This window comes from Tyto alba, unplaced genomic scaffold (genome assembly GCF_018691265.1).
Source record: "Tyto alba isolate M040663 unplaced genomic scaffold, T.alba_DEE_v4.0 Super-Scaffold_28, whole genome shotgun sequence".
NCBI classification, from domain to species: Eukaryota; Metazoa; Chordata; class Aves; order Strigiformes; family Tytonidae; genus Tyto; species Tyto alba.
Window position 1 is genome coordinate 19,280,195 of NW_024881302.1, and position 15,145 is coordinate 19,295,339.

General features: G+C 40.0%; 1 protein-coding gene across 4 annotated transcripts in view; it reads right to left on the reverse strand.

The window, feature by feature from the left end:
* IFT140 (intraflagellar transport 140) overlaps positions 1–15,145 on the reverse strand; it is a 100,366-nt gene that overhangs the window by 65,053 nt on the left and 20,168 nt on the right. For all 4 annotated transcript variants that reach the window (XM_042798950.1, XM_042798952.1, XM_042798951.1 and 1 more), the window contains exons 6-13: positions 14,876–15,051; positions 11,782–11,870; positions 10,503–10,609; positions 9,560–9,708; positions 3,860–4,063; positions 3,418–3,490; positions 1,834–1,925; positions 827–954 (exon numbers count right to left, since the gene is read on the reverse strand). In XM_042798950.1, the coding sequence (XP_042654884.1) occupies positions 827–954; positions 1,834–1,925; positions 3,418–3,490; positions 3,860–4,063; positions 9,560–9,708; positions 10,503–10,609; positions 11,782–11,870; positions 14,876–15,051 (1,018 nt within the window). The remainder of the gene's footprint in view (positions 1–826; positions 955–1,833; positions 1,926–3,417; positions 3,491–3,859; positions 4,064–9,559; positions 9,709–10,502; positions 10,610–11,781; positions 11,871–14,875; positions 15,052–15,145) is intronic.

Genomic DNA, 15,145 nt, shown 5'->3' on the forward strand with positions numbered 1-15,145 from the left:
TTTTTTCTCCACTATCAAACATCGTAATCCAGTATTTGTGCTAGTTACAACCTGCCCAAGTCCAGTAAACTTCATACTGTATCCCATGTAGAATTTGTGCCATCCCAACACAGGTAACAAGTTTCCAAATGGATAACTAACTAGATTTTATCATTCCTCTGGTGACAGTATGTAAGGAAGAACAGAATCCATTTCACCCTTGAGGTTTTTCAAGTTTTCAAAATTACATTTGCCACTAGCAGACATATTTTTGAACTGGAAGTCATGTTAGGCACATATCTGTTTCATGCCACAGCTGTTTGTTGGCATGGGAACACACAGTATAAGTTTTAATAAAGTCAAGTAAACTTCTCTTGTAACCTAAACAGGAAGAAGAACAGTGTCCACAATTCTAGGTTCACTTCCTCCATGGATTCACCAAATCAAGTTTGTTGATTTATGAGGAGATGTGAGACCCAGCATTTTTTGGTCTTTATTTCAACTCTTCTGAGATTAAGGTCTTGACGAAGTTATCAGCAGAAACAAGGGACATCCTTATTTTGATCCTCCATAAATTTTCCACCCACTTTCAAATACACACAGATATCCCTCACAATACCCTCTTTTAAAAATTGTAACTGTTACTCATGTCATGATTTGTCTAATAATTCTGTGGCTCTTCCCATGCTTCAGGGATGGGCGATCAGTTCACATAGGCTGCACATACTGTCTCAAGATTCAAAGTGGCTATCACTTTTCATCAGATCAAAACCAACTAAAGATCCCCCCTCCTCCACAAAATATGTGCTCAATTATAAACAGATGTTTTTAAAAGGCTTATTAATACCTGCGAGACAGATCAAAAATTTTAAAGTGAGACAAATCAGTTCCCACAGCCAGGAAATTTCCGCAGACATCCAAGAGGCACGGATTCCCCTCTGCTTCAGAGAACACCAGCAGCTGTTTCACTGTGCCCTGAGGAGAAACATGTAACACCAGGTTTGTGTGTTCAAGGTCTAACTAGAAGGGACTTATTTTGTCACCAAGTAGCTAACTGCTGAACTTCTATGTTAGATAAACCACTATGAGCAAAATGAGAGAAACCACACACACATACATGCGCATGCACACAATCTCTACAAATGCAATCTGTGTTTCAGGTTGAAAAGTGGATGTATAGTCTCCAAAAAAATAAAAATTTAGAGGTATCCTTCTGCAACGATTTCCACATCAATAATACAACTTTTTCCAACTAAGGGATACAGAAGTACAGGTCCCTGAAAGTCCTTTAATATAAAGCTGCAAAACCAAATATATTAATTAAATCAGTCCTTATTGTGATAAAAAGCACCCAGTCTTGAATACAATATTTGTTTCTTAAAAAAAGTTATGTATCATAGAACTCTGATAATTAGATTTTTCTTTTTGGTTCTCACAGAGTAGCAAAGGCTGCAAAAGTTAAGCAAAAGATTTTGCGGGAACACACAGAATGTGCAGAGGGTATTTTTCATTACCTTATAAGAATATTCAGTATGCTCATTTTCCTGTCAGTAATGTACGTATGCATATTCCACCTGCATGCAGTTTTGATCCTCTTAAAGTCTGACCCCTACAGAATTCTGTTTTCTTTTATAAATACTTATTAGTTACAGTGCAGTTGTTTTTAAAGTGACAGACTTTTTAAAGAACACAAAATGTCAAAGATATTTCTGCTGAAATACTCAAAATATTTTTTTCTATAACAAAGGTAAAGTTGATAGATTTACAAAACATCCACTTAACTTTTAAGCTGTAACACCAACTTTTGAAAACAGTAAGACATATTCACTGGTTCGTGGTTTCATCAGCCCTTACCTGCCAGGTGCGGACCTGGACCCTATACGGCTCAACTGTGTACAGATTTTCTCCATGCATGGACAGAACTGGGGAGTCACAAAGAAAAGAGCCTGGAACAATCACCACAAAGCCATCATTACAAAAATGGATTTTTTAAAAGGGAAAAAAATATAATAATTTTGATTTAAAGCATTCCATTTCCACTGTCTTGCACCAAATCCATTTTTCAACCTGTCAGTCTCTACTGATTCCCAAACTCCTTGGTGTTGCAGCCTTCTTCCATTCTGCCACTACAGTTAAAAGCTGAGACTCCTACTGAAAACAGCTGTTTTGTACACTCTGCCCACGAGAACAAGTGGAAGAGGAAGGGGAAAGAGTTGATATAGGGAGTGAAGGAAAGAAAAAGATGAGTGCAATGTGAGGTTCCATTGAGAGAATTCACTCCTTCCTTCACTGAGCTACAACTGAAAAGTGATAAAAGAATCTCTGTCGGAAAAGAAGAGTGACTCTTAAATAATTTCGTGAGTGTTGTAGACAGTTGGGACCTTGGTGGTAATAAGGCATTGATTCAGCATGGAAAAGTTATAAAATAAATGAGTAAATACAGACAAGATTAAGTCAATTCTCAGGAAACACTTGATGGTTTTTAAAAGACAAAGCCTAAACACTCAAGATTTTGGATGGGATTGATGGAATTCTGCATAACCTGTTTCTCAAGGCAGAAATATTTAGGGAAAATTAATAATAGAAAAAAATAATTTACTTGATTTAGCTGTATATACAGTAATTTATGGAACAGATTTTCCTGACAGCTGGGACTAAAACCCACTCCTTCCCGGTTCCTATGGTAAGTGCTGTGTAACCTTGGTTACACTTGCTCCCAAGCAAAGTAGAAAAGCCTTCAACAGCCATTACCATGACCTATCCATAGAAGGCAACAGGATCCATGGCTGCAAAAGTAGGAAAAAAATTATGTTCTTGATCAACTGCTGGAATGACTTACTTAAAAGATAAGAGGCAGCCTTATCCTTGTATTATGTGTTGTGCAAGGCCCGACATGATATGCTAGCTCTGAAGATTCCTTTCAAGTCTAGGTGTGACAGTCAGGACAGTGGGAAAGAGTAACAAGGTGTTTGGTTTTGTCAAGGTCAGTCACACACTTGGATGTCTTAGGAACTCTATGAATGAGGCACATTTAATCTTTAGGTACTACCAGGGTTGGATTGTAGCTGAACAGAGGTAAAGAGGATGTATATTTTAATTTTATGCCTACAGATGCACGTCACCTTTCATTTTACCTCTGTTGCCACACTGCTACTCCTATAGAGGAATACCAACTCATTCTGAGGTTAACCCACACATTATATCCCAGCACATTTATTGAATAAAGCACAGATGTAGGAGTTGGCATCTGAGTTCTGGTTCTGTAGATGATTTTTAAACCCTAATCTGTCTATTCTGCAAAATGGGAATATGAAATCTAATCAGTGTTAATAATATGTTTCACTTTGCACTTATAATTACAGCTTTCACGAATGAAGAGAATGTGTAACTCTGGAGGAAGAGAACCATTGCAACTCTGATCAGTGTTCTAAGTCCTACCTGCACTTCTGAAGGTATCTCCTGAGCACTCAAAGACAGTAACTTGCTTCCCATTCCAGAATACTACAGCATCCTAAACCATACAAAAAAAAGGCAAAAGAATATATACATTCAGCTTATTTTGGAATCATACAGGAATTCATGCAATAAAACAGCAAGACCTTCCACACAATAGCCACCATTCTCTAGTTCTCCTCTATATTGAGTTGGAAGGCTTTTGGTAACCCTGAAGTTCTCTGGTCAGCACCCAGAGAATTACTGAGTCATTGTACTATCTGAAAATCAGCTGCACCACAGCATCATTGCTACCATCATAAAATTACTTCCATTAGGTAATAAATTGAATATCAAAGAAGGGTTATATGAAAGACTCAGAAAGTTTCATCTCCATACACCTAACTAGGCAAATAATCAAGCAAATAAATTAAAAACCCCAATTAACCTTGGTAACGAAGACTCCGTTAACGTTCATATCAACATGAAGACTGTGTGTGGTTCCTGTGCAGAAAATGGTCACATCAAACAGGTTGGGAGACACCTGTACAACAGCTACTTGCTGATGAAAATGAGAAGACATGGCCCGCTCACTGAGGATCACCACAGAACTGATATTGTTCACTGCCAGCAGGTTTTTTCGGGAGCCCCACTGCACACAATGGAAAAAAAAAAAAAAAAAAAAAGCACAACACATAATTTAATCTGAGATCCTGAACACTCACAGAAATGTCCCAAGACAGATGACAAGGGGTAGAATAGTATAAATATTTTTATACATATACAAAGTCCTTCTATCTAAATACAACTATAGTCACTGACTAGTCATTACTACAGATTAAAACTATTATGCTGGTTACCCAGCTACTCAGACTCCCTTAGTCTAAGGGAGGAGCTCTTTTTTAAATAAAAACCACTTTTCTTTCCTAGGATATTATTGCACCACCTTACATACACTACTGCAGAAAAGCATCACAGATTTAAAGGGCTTAATAATGCTGTGATCTGTAAAATCAAGCTGCATGCATAGTTTCTTTTTTGACTACCATATTCTTTTCTGCGGTTTTAATAACCCTTTCCATAAATGTAGTTCAAATTCCCTAGAAAAAAAAAAGTGCTAAATCAGGATAAAGGGGTCCAAAAGTACACTTCTCCCCTTATAGAATCATAGAATAGTTTGGGTTGGAAGGGACCTTTAAAGGTCATCTAGTCCAACCCACCTACAGTGACCACAGACATCTTCAGCTAGACCAGGTTGGTCAGAGCTCCATCCAACCTGACCTTGAATGTTTTCAGGGATGGGATATATACCACCTCTCTGGGAAACCTGTTTCACCACCCTCATCATAAAAAATGTCTTCCTTATATCTAGTCGGAATCTACCTTCTTTTAGTTAAAACCACTACCCCTTGTTCAACCACTACAGGCCCTACTAAAAAGTCTGTACCCATCTTTCTTAGAAGCCCCTTTTTAAGTATTGAAAGGCCACAATAAGGTCTCCCCAGAGCCTTCTCTTCTCCAGGCTGAACAACAGAAATTCTCTCAGCCTTTCCCCAGGGGGGAGGTGTTCCATCCCTCTGATCATTTCTGTGGCCTCCTCTGGACCCACTCCAACAGGGTATTGATACTGGGGGTTGCACCTTGTTGAACCTCATAAGGTTCATGTAAGCCCAATTCTTGAGCTGGTCTGGGTCTCTCTGGATGACATCCCATCACCCCTCAGGCATGTCAACCACACTACTCAGCTTTGTGTCGTCTGCTAATGTGCTGATGGTACACTCAATCCCACTGTCTACGTCATTGATAAAGATATTAAACAGTACTGGTCCCAGTGTGGATCCCTGATGAACACCACTCATCATCGATTTCCATCTGGACATTGAGCACTCAACCACCACCCTCTGGATGTGACCATCCAACCAATTCCTAATCTAATGAACAGTCCATCTATCAAATTCATATCTCTCCAGTTTAGAGAGAAGTATGTCATGGGAACCATGTCAAAGGCCTTGCAGAAGTCCAGATAGATGACATCCATAGCTCTTCCCTTGTGCACTGATGTACTCACTCCATCATAGAATGACACTAGGTTGATCAGGCAAGACCTGCCCTTGGTGCAGACATGCTGGCTGTTTCAAATCGCCTCCCTGTCCTCCACGTGCCTTAGCATAACTTCTAGGAGGATCTGTTCCATGATCATCACAGGCACAGAGGTGAGGCTGACAGGTTGGTAGTTCCCAAGATCGTCCTTTTCACCCTTTTTAAAAATGGGTGCAATGTTCCCCTTTTTCCAGTCACCAGGGACTTCACCTGGCTGCCATGACTTTTCAAATATCATGGAGAGTGGCTTGGCAACAATATCAGCCAGCTCCCGCAGGACTCTGGTATGCATCTCATCGGGTTCCATAGACTTCTGGATGTTCAGGTTCCTCAGGTGGTCACAAACCTGATCTTCTTTTACAGTGGGAAGGACTTCGCTCCCCCCATCTCTGCCTTGAGGTCCATTCACTCAAGAGTGTGGGAAGAGAGGTTGCCAGTGAAGACTGAGGCAAAAAAGTTGAGTACTTCAGCCTTCTCATCTGTTGTTACCAGTTTGCCAGTTGTGTTCATTTGAGGGTGTACTCTTTCCCTGACCTTCCTTTTCTGGCTGACATACCTGTAGAAGCTCTTATTATTCTTTGCCAAGTTCAGCTCAATCCACGCTTTGGCCTTCCTGACCCCATCCCTACATAACTGGGCAGTGTCCCTATACTCTTCCCATGATATCTGTCCAGGCTTCCACTACCTGCACATTTCCTTCTTGACCCTTAGTTCACCTAGCAGGTCTCAACTCATCCCTGCTGATCTCTTGTGTCCTTTCCTGATTTCTTACACCTGGGGATCAAGAGCTCTTGTGCTCTATGGGAAGTGTCCTTAAAGATCTGCCAGCTCTGTTCTGCTCCCTTGTCCCTGAGGGCAGTTTCCTAGGGGGTCCTATTGAGTAACTCCTTGAACAGCTGGAATTCTGCTTTCCTAAAGTTCAGGCTCCTGACTTTACTCTTTGCCTGATCCATATCCCTCAGGACTGTGAACTCCTGGATGTAGAGGGCAACCCCTCCATCCCTCCTTCCTTGCCTATCCCTTCTGAACAGCCTGTAGCCATTGACAGCTGCACTCCAGTCATGGGATCCATCCCACCAAGTTTCAGTAATGGCAACTAGGTCATAGCTTTCTAGCAGCATGGTGGCTTCCAACTCGCTTCTCCTGGAAGAACCTCCATGTTCCAGCTAACTCTTTTTCAGTTAGTTCTGTGAAGGTTACCTTTCCCTCCTTTAAAGACTGAAAAATAGCACCTACACAGAGTAATTCTAAAGCTGAAAATAACTTACAAAATTCAATGGGAGAAAGATAAGAACTGTTTTCAAGAAGGCTTGCAAAGACAGTTTCTAACATGCAGCTAGTTATTATTAAAGAGAAAGCAATGCTCCCATTTTCATTCTTTCTTTCTATATTCAGAGTTAAACAAGGATGTCTGACATTATTTATGTTTATTCCTACCAAAAAATTATTCTTGCCAGAAAGACTGTGGCAACCAGCTGACTACATGTGAACTCTTTGCACATACCACATTAGCCAGAAGCGATCCAAACTCCAGTCTGGAAGCTGTAACTATGCATGGGAGTGCAGGGGAACTACTCCTGAGCTGCCACACACCACCAGTGCTGCTCCCTGATAAGCAGAGTCCATAGCTCCCTGTGCAGCTTCAGCACAGGAGCTCCCTCTGGGCTCCAGGGAACAGGCAGAGGGGCTTGGGGCTGTTTTTTTGTTTGGTTTGGTTTGTTTTTTTTAACCTATCAGAGACCATTCATACAGACATACTTTCATGGGCTAGATAAATTATAGTTTCTCGGAGCTGCAGAAAATCCCTTTGAAGTCCAAGAACTTCTCTGTCCTTGCATGACTGATAAATCCTATAAACTCTAGGGATATGCCAAGTCTCTAAGGTATCTGCTTCCCTCAAAGTTATTCAATGTTTCCTATTAATTTCCTGATACACTGATATTTTTGTGGCTATACCTTTCAAACAATACTGATTTAAATAGTTGCGTTTGAAAATAATTCCATTTTATTCAAGAGCATGATCTAAGAAATAAAGCTATGGGGGGGGTTCTTCCTAATGGTGCTTCATTACAAGTAACTAAATTTTATGCTGCACAATAGATGAGCTAGAGTACATTTCCCAACCACCTCTCTTTGAGGCCACCATATCAGGTTGAAAAAAGATGAGGTTGGCAAGGAGTCACATGAAGTTATTGCTGCCCTTTGACCTCAGCATGGTATATAGCTTTCTATTCTAAGTTTTTTATGGTAATATAGGAAAAGGCTTTTACAGGAATTACAACAAGATTCCACATGTAACGATTTTTAAAATCTTTTACAAAATATTTTTTGGAATGTAAGCATTACAATAAAAAATAATCTAGAGTTTCCATAATTAAAGACAGCCTTATAACATGAGATAAAAACACAGTGATTGTTGACAGTTGTTTGGCAATGCTTTTGTTTATGCTAACAAACATTAGGAACAAGGTGCTATTTCTGGACAGCACTCCGTATCCTGTTATCTGGAAAATGCTTGAATGGTCAAGCTGACATAAACACCTATATCTCTTCCCTTCCCTCAATTTATTAGCAGATGTACGATATACTAATGGCACACACTATTTCCTATATCCTGGACCTTTTGTTACTGAAATATCTTAACAAAAGATTTGAGTTCTCTACTTTAGTAGTACTTGTGTTTTAATTTTTAAGTAGGACTCTGATACAGACCCTTGCTATATGCCAACCCAGAGCAAGCAAATGCCATTGTTTTTTAAATACTTTGCATTCTTATGTGAAAACAGAATAAAAGAAAACATAAAATTACTTTCTCTTGAAAGGCACCAGATATATTTGTTTGATTTTCATTACTCCCAAAAGAAAATGAGTATTGTTCCCAAATATTAAGCACAGCAACAGAATAAACTAAGTTATAACAGAAATTCTAAAAAAAAAAAACTGGGAAAAAATTAATAATAGGGTTTAACAAACAAAACAAAAAAAGCAGGAGGAGCTAAAAGCACAAGCTTTGCCTTTTAGCAGAATGGTGGTGGTCAAAAAAGCTAAATGTTTGTTAATGTAAAACTTTTTAAATTTAAATTTATGATTCTAACTGTCAGCATTTCTCTTTTCTATATATCAAAATGCTAGTAAGCATAGAATGACAGCGTTTAAACTTACTGTGACAAATGAAAATATTTCAAATAAATAAAAATGTTGCACCCTGACACTTAACAGACAATGGGTTAAAAAATAAATATTATAGTGCTATGTATTGTCATAACCTTCAGCATTAAAATATTGTAAAGAGCAGTAGAAATGTTGTAAAGCATTGTTTCTGCACATTTGTAAAAGAGAACTTAATATCCACATCTAGTCTGATGCCGGCACATATAAAAATATTATCTAGCAAACAAGAAATATTTTCTGACAAAAAAAAACAGATGAAAACATAATTTTGTGTGTAAAAATACAACATTCCCTTCCAGATGGCACATCTTCTCACCAAAGAATATTTGGTTGTAAATACATTGTTTTCTTTTTGCGGCTGTCAGTAAGAGCAAACTTTACATTGATAAAGTGACTAATAAGAAAAAAATTCTCTACAAATAAAATCATGCATTTAGTCAGATTTTCTTGCATGCTATTTTAATCAATTTATGTAAACTTGATATTTCTGACAATCTATCTTCCAGAAAATAATTTCAGGGTGCTGAATGCAAAGGGTTTGTCAATGAGACATAAAATGGAGACATGTTTGGATTTAAGGATGCCGTGATTGCCAGTTCTCACAGAGAGATGTATTTGCATTTCAGTGTGTTATCTTGCTGAGCATTTCAACCCTGCCTGGAACAGAATAGCTACAAACAGGTACTTTTTCTGCCCATTTCAATTTTAAAAGTTACTTGATCGTGATGGCTTATCCTCCTTCTCCTGAAGGAGGACCAGTCTCTACTGGTGCACATATCTGTATGATAGTAATCATCATCTGTTTCACAAAGATGACCTATTCATCTAATGCTTGTGAAGTCCTACTAACATGCAAGAACACTCTCTCTCGTCTTACCTTTATCTGAGTGACATTTCCTTCAAGTTCTGTAGGTGCCTGGAGCTTCCACTTCTCCTTGCCCTCCAAAGCCCGTACACTCTGATCGGATCCTGCTGCTTTCCTCCACATAGCTATTCTCCCTTTGTTAGTACCAGCTGCTAAGAGACCTGCCATTCACAAACCTTTTAGGCATTTTGTATCTTACACTTCAGAAAAACAAACCAACATTATACAAAGTAGCAGGCAGCCTAGGTCTGGTTCTAAGGTCCTGAGAAGCCTCCATCTAGCAGCATCCATCTTTGCCTTCCTGCAAAACAGCATCCTAGTCCTGAACTGGAGAAACTTTCTGGAGAAACAATGAGAGAAGTTTCATGTGGCAAGGCCCATTTTCTAAGCTAACAGACAAAGTTATTTTTTAAACGTATCAGACAATGATTGCATTTTAACCACTTATTTTTTAATAGCTGGTTTTGTAGTCACCACGGGCAAGTCACCATTAACCCATTCTAGCAGACAGTAGCTATGCCTACACTGGCAAACAAGGTGATGCATGGGAATAGCTTTGTAGAAACACCAGTTTTAAGGACCACGCTAAATATGGTTGGTGAGTTCTACTTTGCATTAGCTCTACTGTGGGCTTATAGACTGAATGCCTGTACCAGGTTGGAGCGCACTAGGTGTACTCCAGGAGTACTTGTACCAGCTCAGTGTGATCAAAGGGAATTGAGCTTGTGTGCCAGAAGACAACTCCACGCTGAGGCAAGGTGTGGTGAGTATCAAATGACCTCATTGTGCCTTCAAAAGCACACTCCTGATCCAAACTAAAACACTTCTACATCACATGCTGCTACTGAAATCCTCAGTAACAAGACAAAAATACTGACATGACTATGGGGCATTGAAGGCTGAAGTTTGACAAGGTTTAGGATCCAGAGATCACAGCTGCCATGCTATTTCTCACCTTTAGCACTGCAGTAAGAAACACAGTTAATGCATTCTCCTCCCTCAAAGCCAAATTGCACATCTAGGGAGAGCACATAGTTCTCATCTCGGTCCAAATCCCAGAACCTAGGGTACACAAAACAAGCGTTTTAACAATGCTTTTTCTTCCAGGTGTCTTGCTAAACACAGTCAATAGGATGCTGCACGTGGCATTCATTTGCTATTTCCATAATGCCCAAATCATTCAATTTTTAAAATTAAATTGCCAGCAACTGCCTCTGGAATGTGACTTTCTTAACAATCACCTTCCTTTTTCTTTAACTTTTTATTCTGCAGCATGTTTTGTGATACTGTCCTATGAAGAAAGGAGTCAGGAGCAAACCCAGATTTAAGAAAAAAAGAAAACACAGTGAGGTGAAGTCGCAATTTTGCTCCTCTCTACTTATGCTTCCTCCTCTGTTTTAAGACTATTCCTTGGTTAACCAGTAGTTCTTTGGACTCCAGATGTATTTTCTAGAACTAAAAGTTGTCATCAGACATATTCCTTCTTGATACCTGGTCCTTATCACACACTCACAAATTTAACAGATGATTTTATCTGGTAGTAGAAGATAGAGGCTCAAGAAAGTGAACTGCTGATGTTAATGGAACACCCCCACTCTCACAAAAAAGGTAGAGGAAACAAATAGAGCATGTCATAGTAAAGACAGGGAAGAAGAAGATTTAATACCTTTTTTAAAAACATGCAAAAAGATAAAAACTACAGAACATGATACCGTAGCAGCATGGCAAAGTAACATACATTTTTTAAAGAACTGGGGATAGAAGTAAGCGAAATACTTGTCTTATATTACAGTAACAAAAAAACATCCTGAAAAGCATGCACTTTTTTCACTGTTGCTAATGCTGTGACTATCCTAACAATCAGACGATAACAACGGAAAGAACAGCAAAGTGGCTATCTTTTTCATGCAAAAACCATAAATGCATATATGTTTTCAGAAGAAATCAGTAACAAAAAGGAACAGGTTTGGGTAGTACTGCCTGACAAAACAGAATATAGATATACAAAAACAAAGGAAGATATATAGAATTCATTTCTGTCCTCATGGAAATAGATTTTTCAGTTAATTTTTCTATTTATTTTGAGAAACAAAATTAGAAAATATTGGGAGTTTTTTTCATTATTGGTTTAAAAAAATACAGTTCAGTAAAAGATGGTCTGCATTGTAGACTATAAACCTTTTAGCTGGCACTTCTCACGGGCAACCAAAACAGCTTTCAAACAGGATTCTTACCTGATGACTGTCTCACCTAGTGCTGTAACAAGGCTATTGTCTATTAAAATGATGTCTGCAGAATGATTTATCTTCCCACTCAACTTCACCTGTTAACAAGTAAATAAATAGGTTTATAGATGGTAGGAGCACACACTTGAAAGACAGTAAGCATCTGAATTGCCTAGTTTAGCTAAAAACTTAAAATGAGAATAACTAGACCTGTCTGTCAGTTCAGATAGATCAATAGTTTCTCTCAGGCAGTGATCACCACTAAATGCACCAACTATATGATGTATAAATTTAATAAAAGAAACCTTGTACTGGGTTAATTAAGTAGGTAAGGAGCAGCTTTTGTCTCTTGTACTAGATCTTCCCCTAGAACCTGATAAAGATTGCTTTAAAATGTGAAATACCAAATCTTACTTCTAGTCAAAAATAAGTAATGATTAATTAATAAGAAGTAGACAGCCCTGTAATACATAAGTGCCCAGTCCTTTTTGATCTTAGATAAAAGTTAAAAAAAAAACTTAGGAAGGGGAAGGTTTGCGTTCCATCCCCTCAAACAGTATTCATCAACAGTACAGTATTTTATTTAAGCCAAAGTGATTATAAGTCCTGGATGAGGTCAGTTTGTTTTTAGACCCCATAGGATAATTTTGGAATCACTATGTTACTATTTGTGATTCTGTGACTTGTGGGTTGTTGTTTTTTATACGCTTCCTTTTAAAAATACAGAGAAATACAGAGAAACTGCCCAGGTAGCCAGGGATAGGATTAGAAAGGCCAAAGACCTGATAGAATTACATCTGGCCAGGAACATCAAGGACAACAAGAAAATCTTCTATAGGTATGTTGGTGATAAAAGGAAGACTAAGGAAAATGTGGACTCTATCCAGAAGGAAACTGAAAACTTGGTTACCTGTGATATGGAGAAAGCTGAGGCACTCAATGGTTCTTTTGCCTCAGTCTTTACTGACAAGTGCTCCAGTCACACCGCTCAAGATGCAGAAGGCAAAGGCAGGGACTGGGAGAATGAAGAACCACACACTGTAGGAGAAGATCAGGTTCCAGACCATCTAAGGAATCTGAGGATGCACAAGTCCATGGGACCTGATGACACGTATCTGTGGGTCCCAAGGGAATTGGCACATGAAGTGGATAAGCCACTATCCTTCATATTTGAGGAGTCGTGGCAGTCTGGTGAAGTTTCCACTGACTGCAAAAGGGAAAACATAACCTCATTTTTAAAAGGGGAAAAAGGGAAAACCCAGGGAACTACAGGCCACTCTACAGTTCCAGTCTCTGTGCCTGGCAAGATCATGGAGCAGATCCTCCTGGAAACTATGCTAGGGCACGTGGAAAATAAGGAGGTGATTGGTGACAGCCAACAGGGCTTTGCTAAGGGCAAATCATGCCCAGTGAATTTGGTGGCCTTCTACAATGGGGTTACAGCGCTGGTGGATAAGTGAAGAGCAACTGACATCTTCTACCTGGACTTGTGCAAAGCTTCTGACACTGTTCCGCATGACAACCTTGTCTCTAAATTGGAGACGTGGACTTGCCAGATGGATCACCTGGTAGAGAAGGAATTGGCTGGATGGTCGCAGTAAAGAGCTGTGGTCAATGGCTTGATGTCCAAGTGGAGAGCAGCGACGAGTGGCTGTCATCATGGGTTGGTGTTGGGACTGGAACTTTTTAACACCTTTGTTGGAGACACGGACAGTGGGATCGACTGCACCCTCATCAACTTGGCTGACAACACGGAGCTGTGTGGTGGTGGACACGCTGAGGGCAGGGATGGCATCCAGAGGGACCTGGGCAGGCTGGAGAGGGGCGCCCAGGCAAACCTCATGGAGTTCAACAAGGCCAAGGGCAAGGTCCTGCCCGTGGGTCGGGGCAATCCCCAGCACAAACCCAGGCTGGGCGAGGAGTGGCTGGAGAACAACCCCAAGGAGAGGGACGTGGGGATGTTGGTGGATGAAAAACTGCCTGTGAGGCAGCCCCGTGCACTCGCAGCCCATAAACCACCTGTGCCCTGGGCTGCAGCCAGAGCAGGGGGGGCAGCAGGGCCAGGGAGGGGATTCTCCCCCTCTACTCCACTCTTGTGAGAAACCCCTGCAGTGCTGGGGCCAGCTCTGGAGCCCCAACATCAGAAGGACACGGAGCTGCTCAAGCGGGGCCAGAGGAGGCCACAAAGATGATCAGGGGGCTGAGAGAGTTGGGGTTTTTCAGTCTGGAGAAAAGAAGGCTCCAGGGAGACCTTATAGCATCCTTTCAGTGCTTAAAGGGGGCTACAGCAAAGATTGGGAGGGACTCTTTATTGGGGAGTGTAGGGATAGGATGAGGGGTAACGGTTTTAAAATGAAAGGGGGTAGATTTAGATTAGGTATCAGGAAAAGATTCTTCACTATGAGGGTGGTGAGACAGTGGAACAGGTTTCCCAGAGAAGCTGTGGCTGCCCCCTCCCTGGAAGGGTTAAAGGCCAGGTTGGACGGGGCTTTGAGCAACCTGGTCTAGTGGAAAGTGTCCCTGCCCGTGGCGTAGATGATCTTTAAGGTCCCTTCCAACCCAAACTATTCTATGATTCTATGATTCCTAGCCTTTACAACTTTGAAGAACACTTTCAAAATGTAAGAACTAAACCATCTTTCAGATTTGCAGACAAAGACATTATCACCAAGAGGAGGTACTGCTCCTACTAATCTGAAAGATGAGACAGCTCTGAGCGACTGATGATAATAAAAATGAGGACACAGATTATCAACAATTTATCCACAAGATATTTTAACAAATATTTGATTATACTGGAATTTTCAATTCTTCTCTAATTCATTAAGACAAGGCAAATGAAGTGTGAAAGGATTAACATAGGGTCAAAATGAAAGAAACTAAGAAAAAACAGGAAGGCAAGATGAAAACCATCCTTCTAAGTTCACTAACACACCATTCTATTCCACTTTTAAATGAGCGTATACTTGCTCATCAAAGTATGATCTGAGAAACAAAAACGAGAGTCGATTCATCTGTAAGCAAAAAAGTGATAATCAAAATAATCTAACAAATACTTATAAAGATCAAACACTGCAACTTTACCCTGTAGTCCGAGTCTCACCTTCACAAGTTCTTCTGCCTCTCCCTCAAGAGTAATTGCATGCAAGGACAACTGCAGCTTCTCTGTTACTACAACTAAAACATCTCTTTTCTCCATGAACAGAAGCTTTTGGACCAGACTGTCTGTGGAAAATGCATGCCTTGTCTTTCCTTTCTCATTCACGTAATGCACAGAACCTGCAGTACATATAAAGAAAGTACAGTTTTTAGTAAACAGTTTTTAGCTACAAAAATCAAACTTGCTGCTTTCTACCTTAATAAAATATTCCTC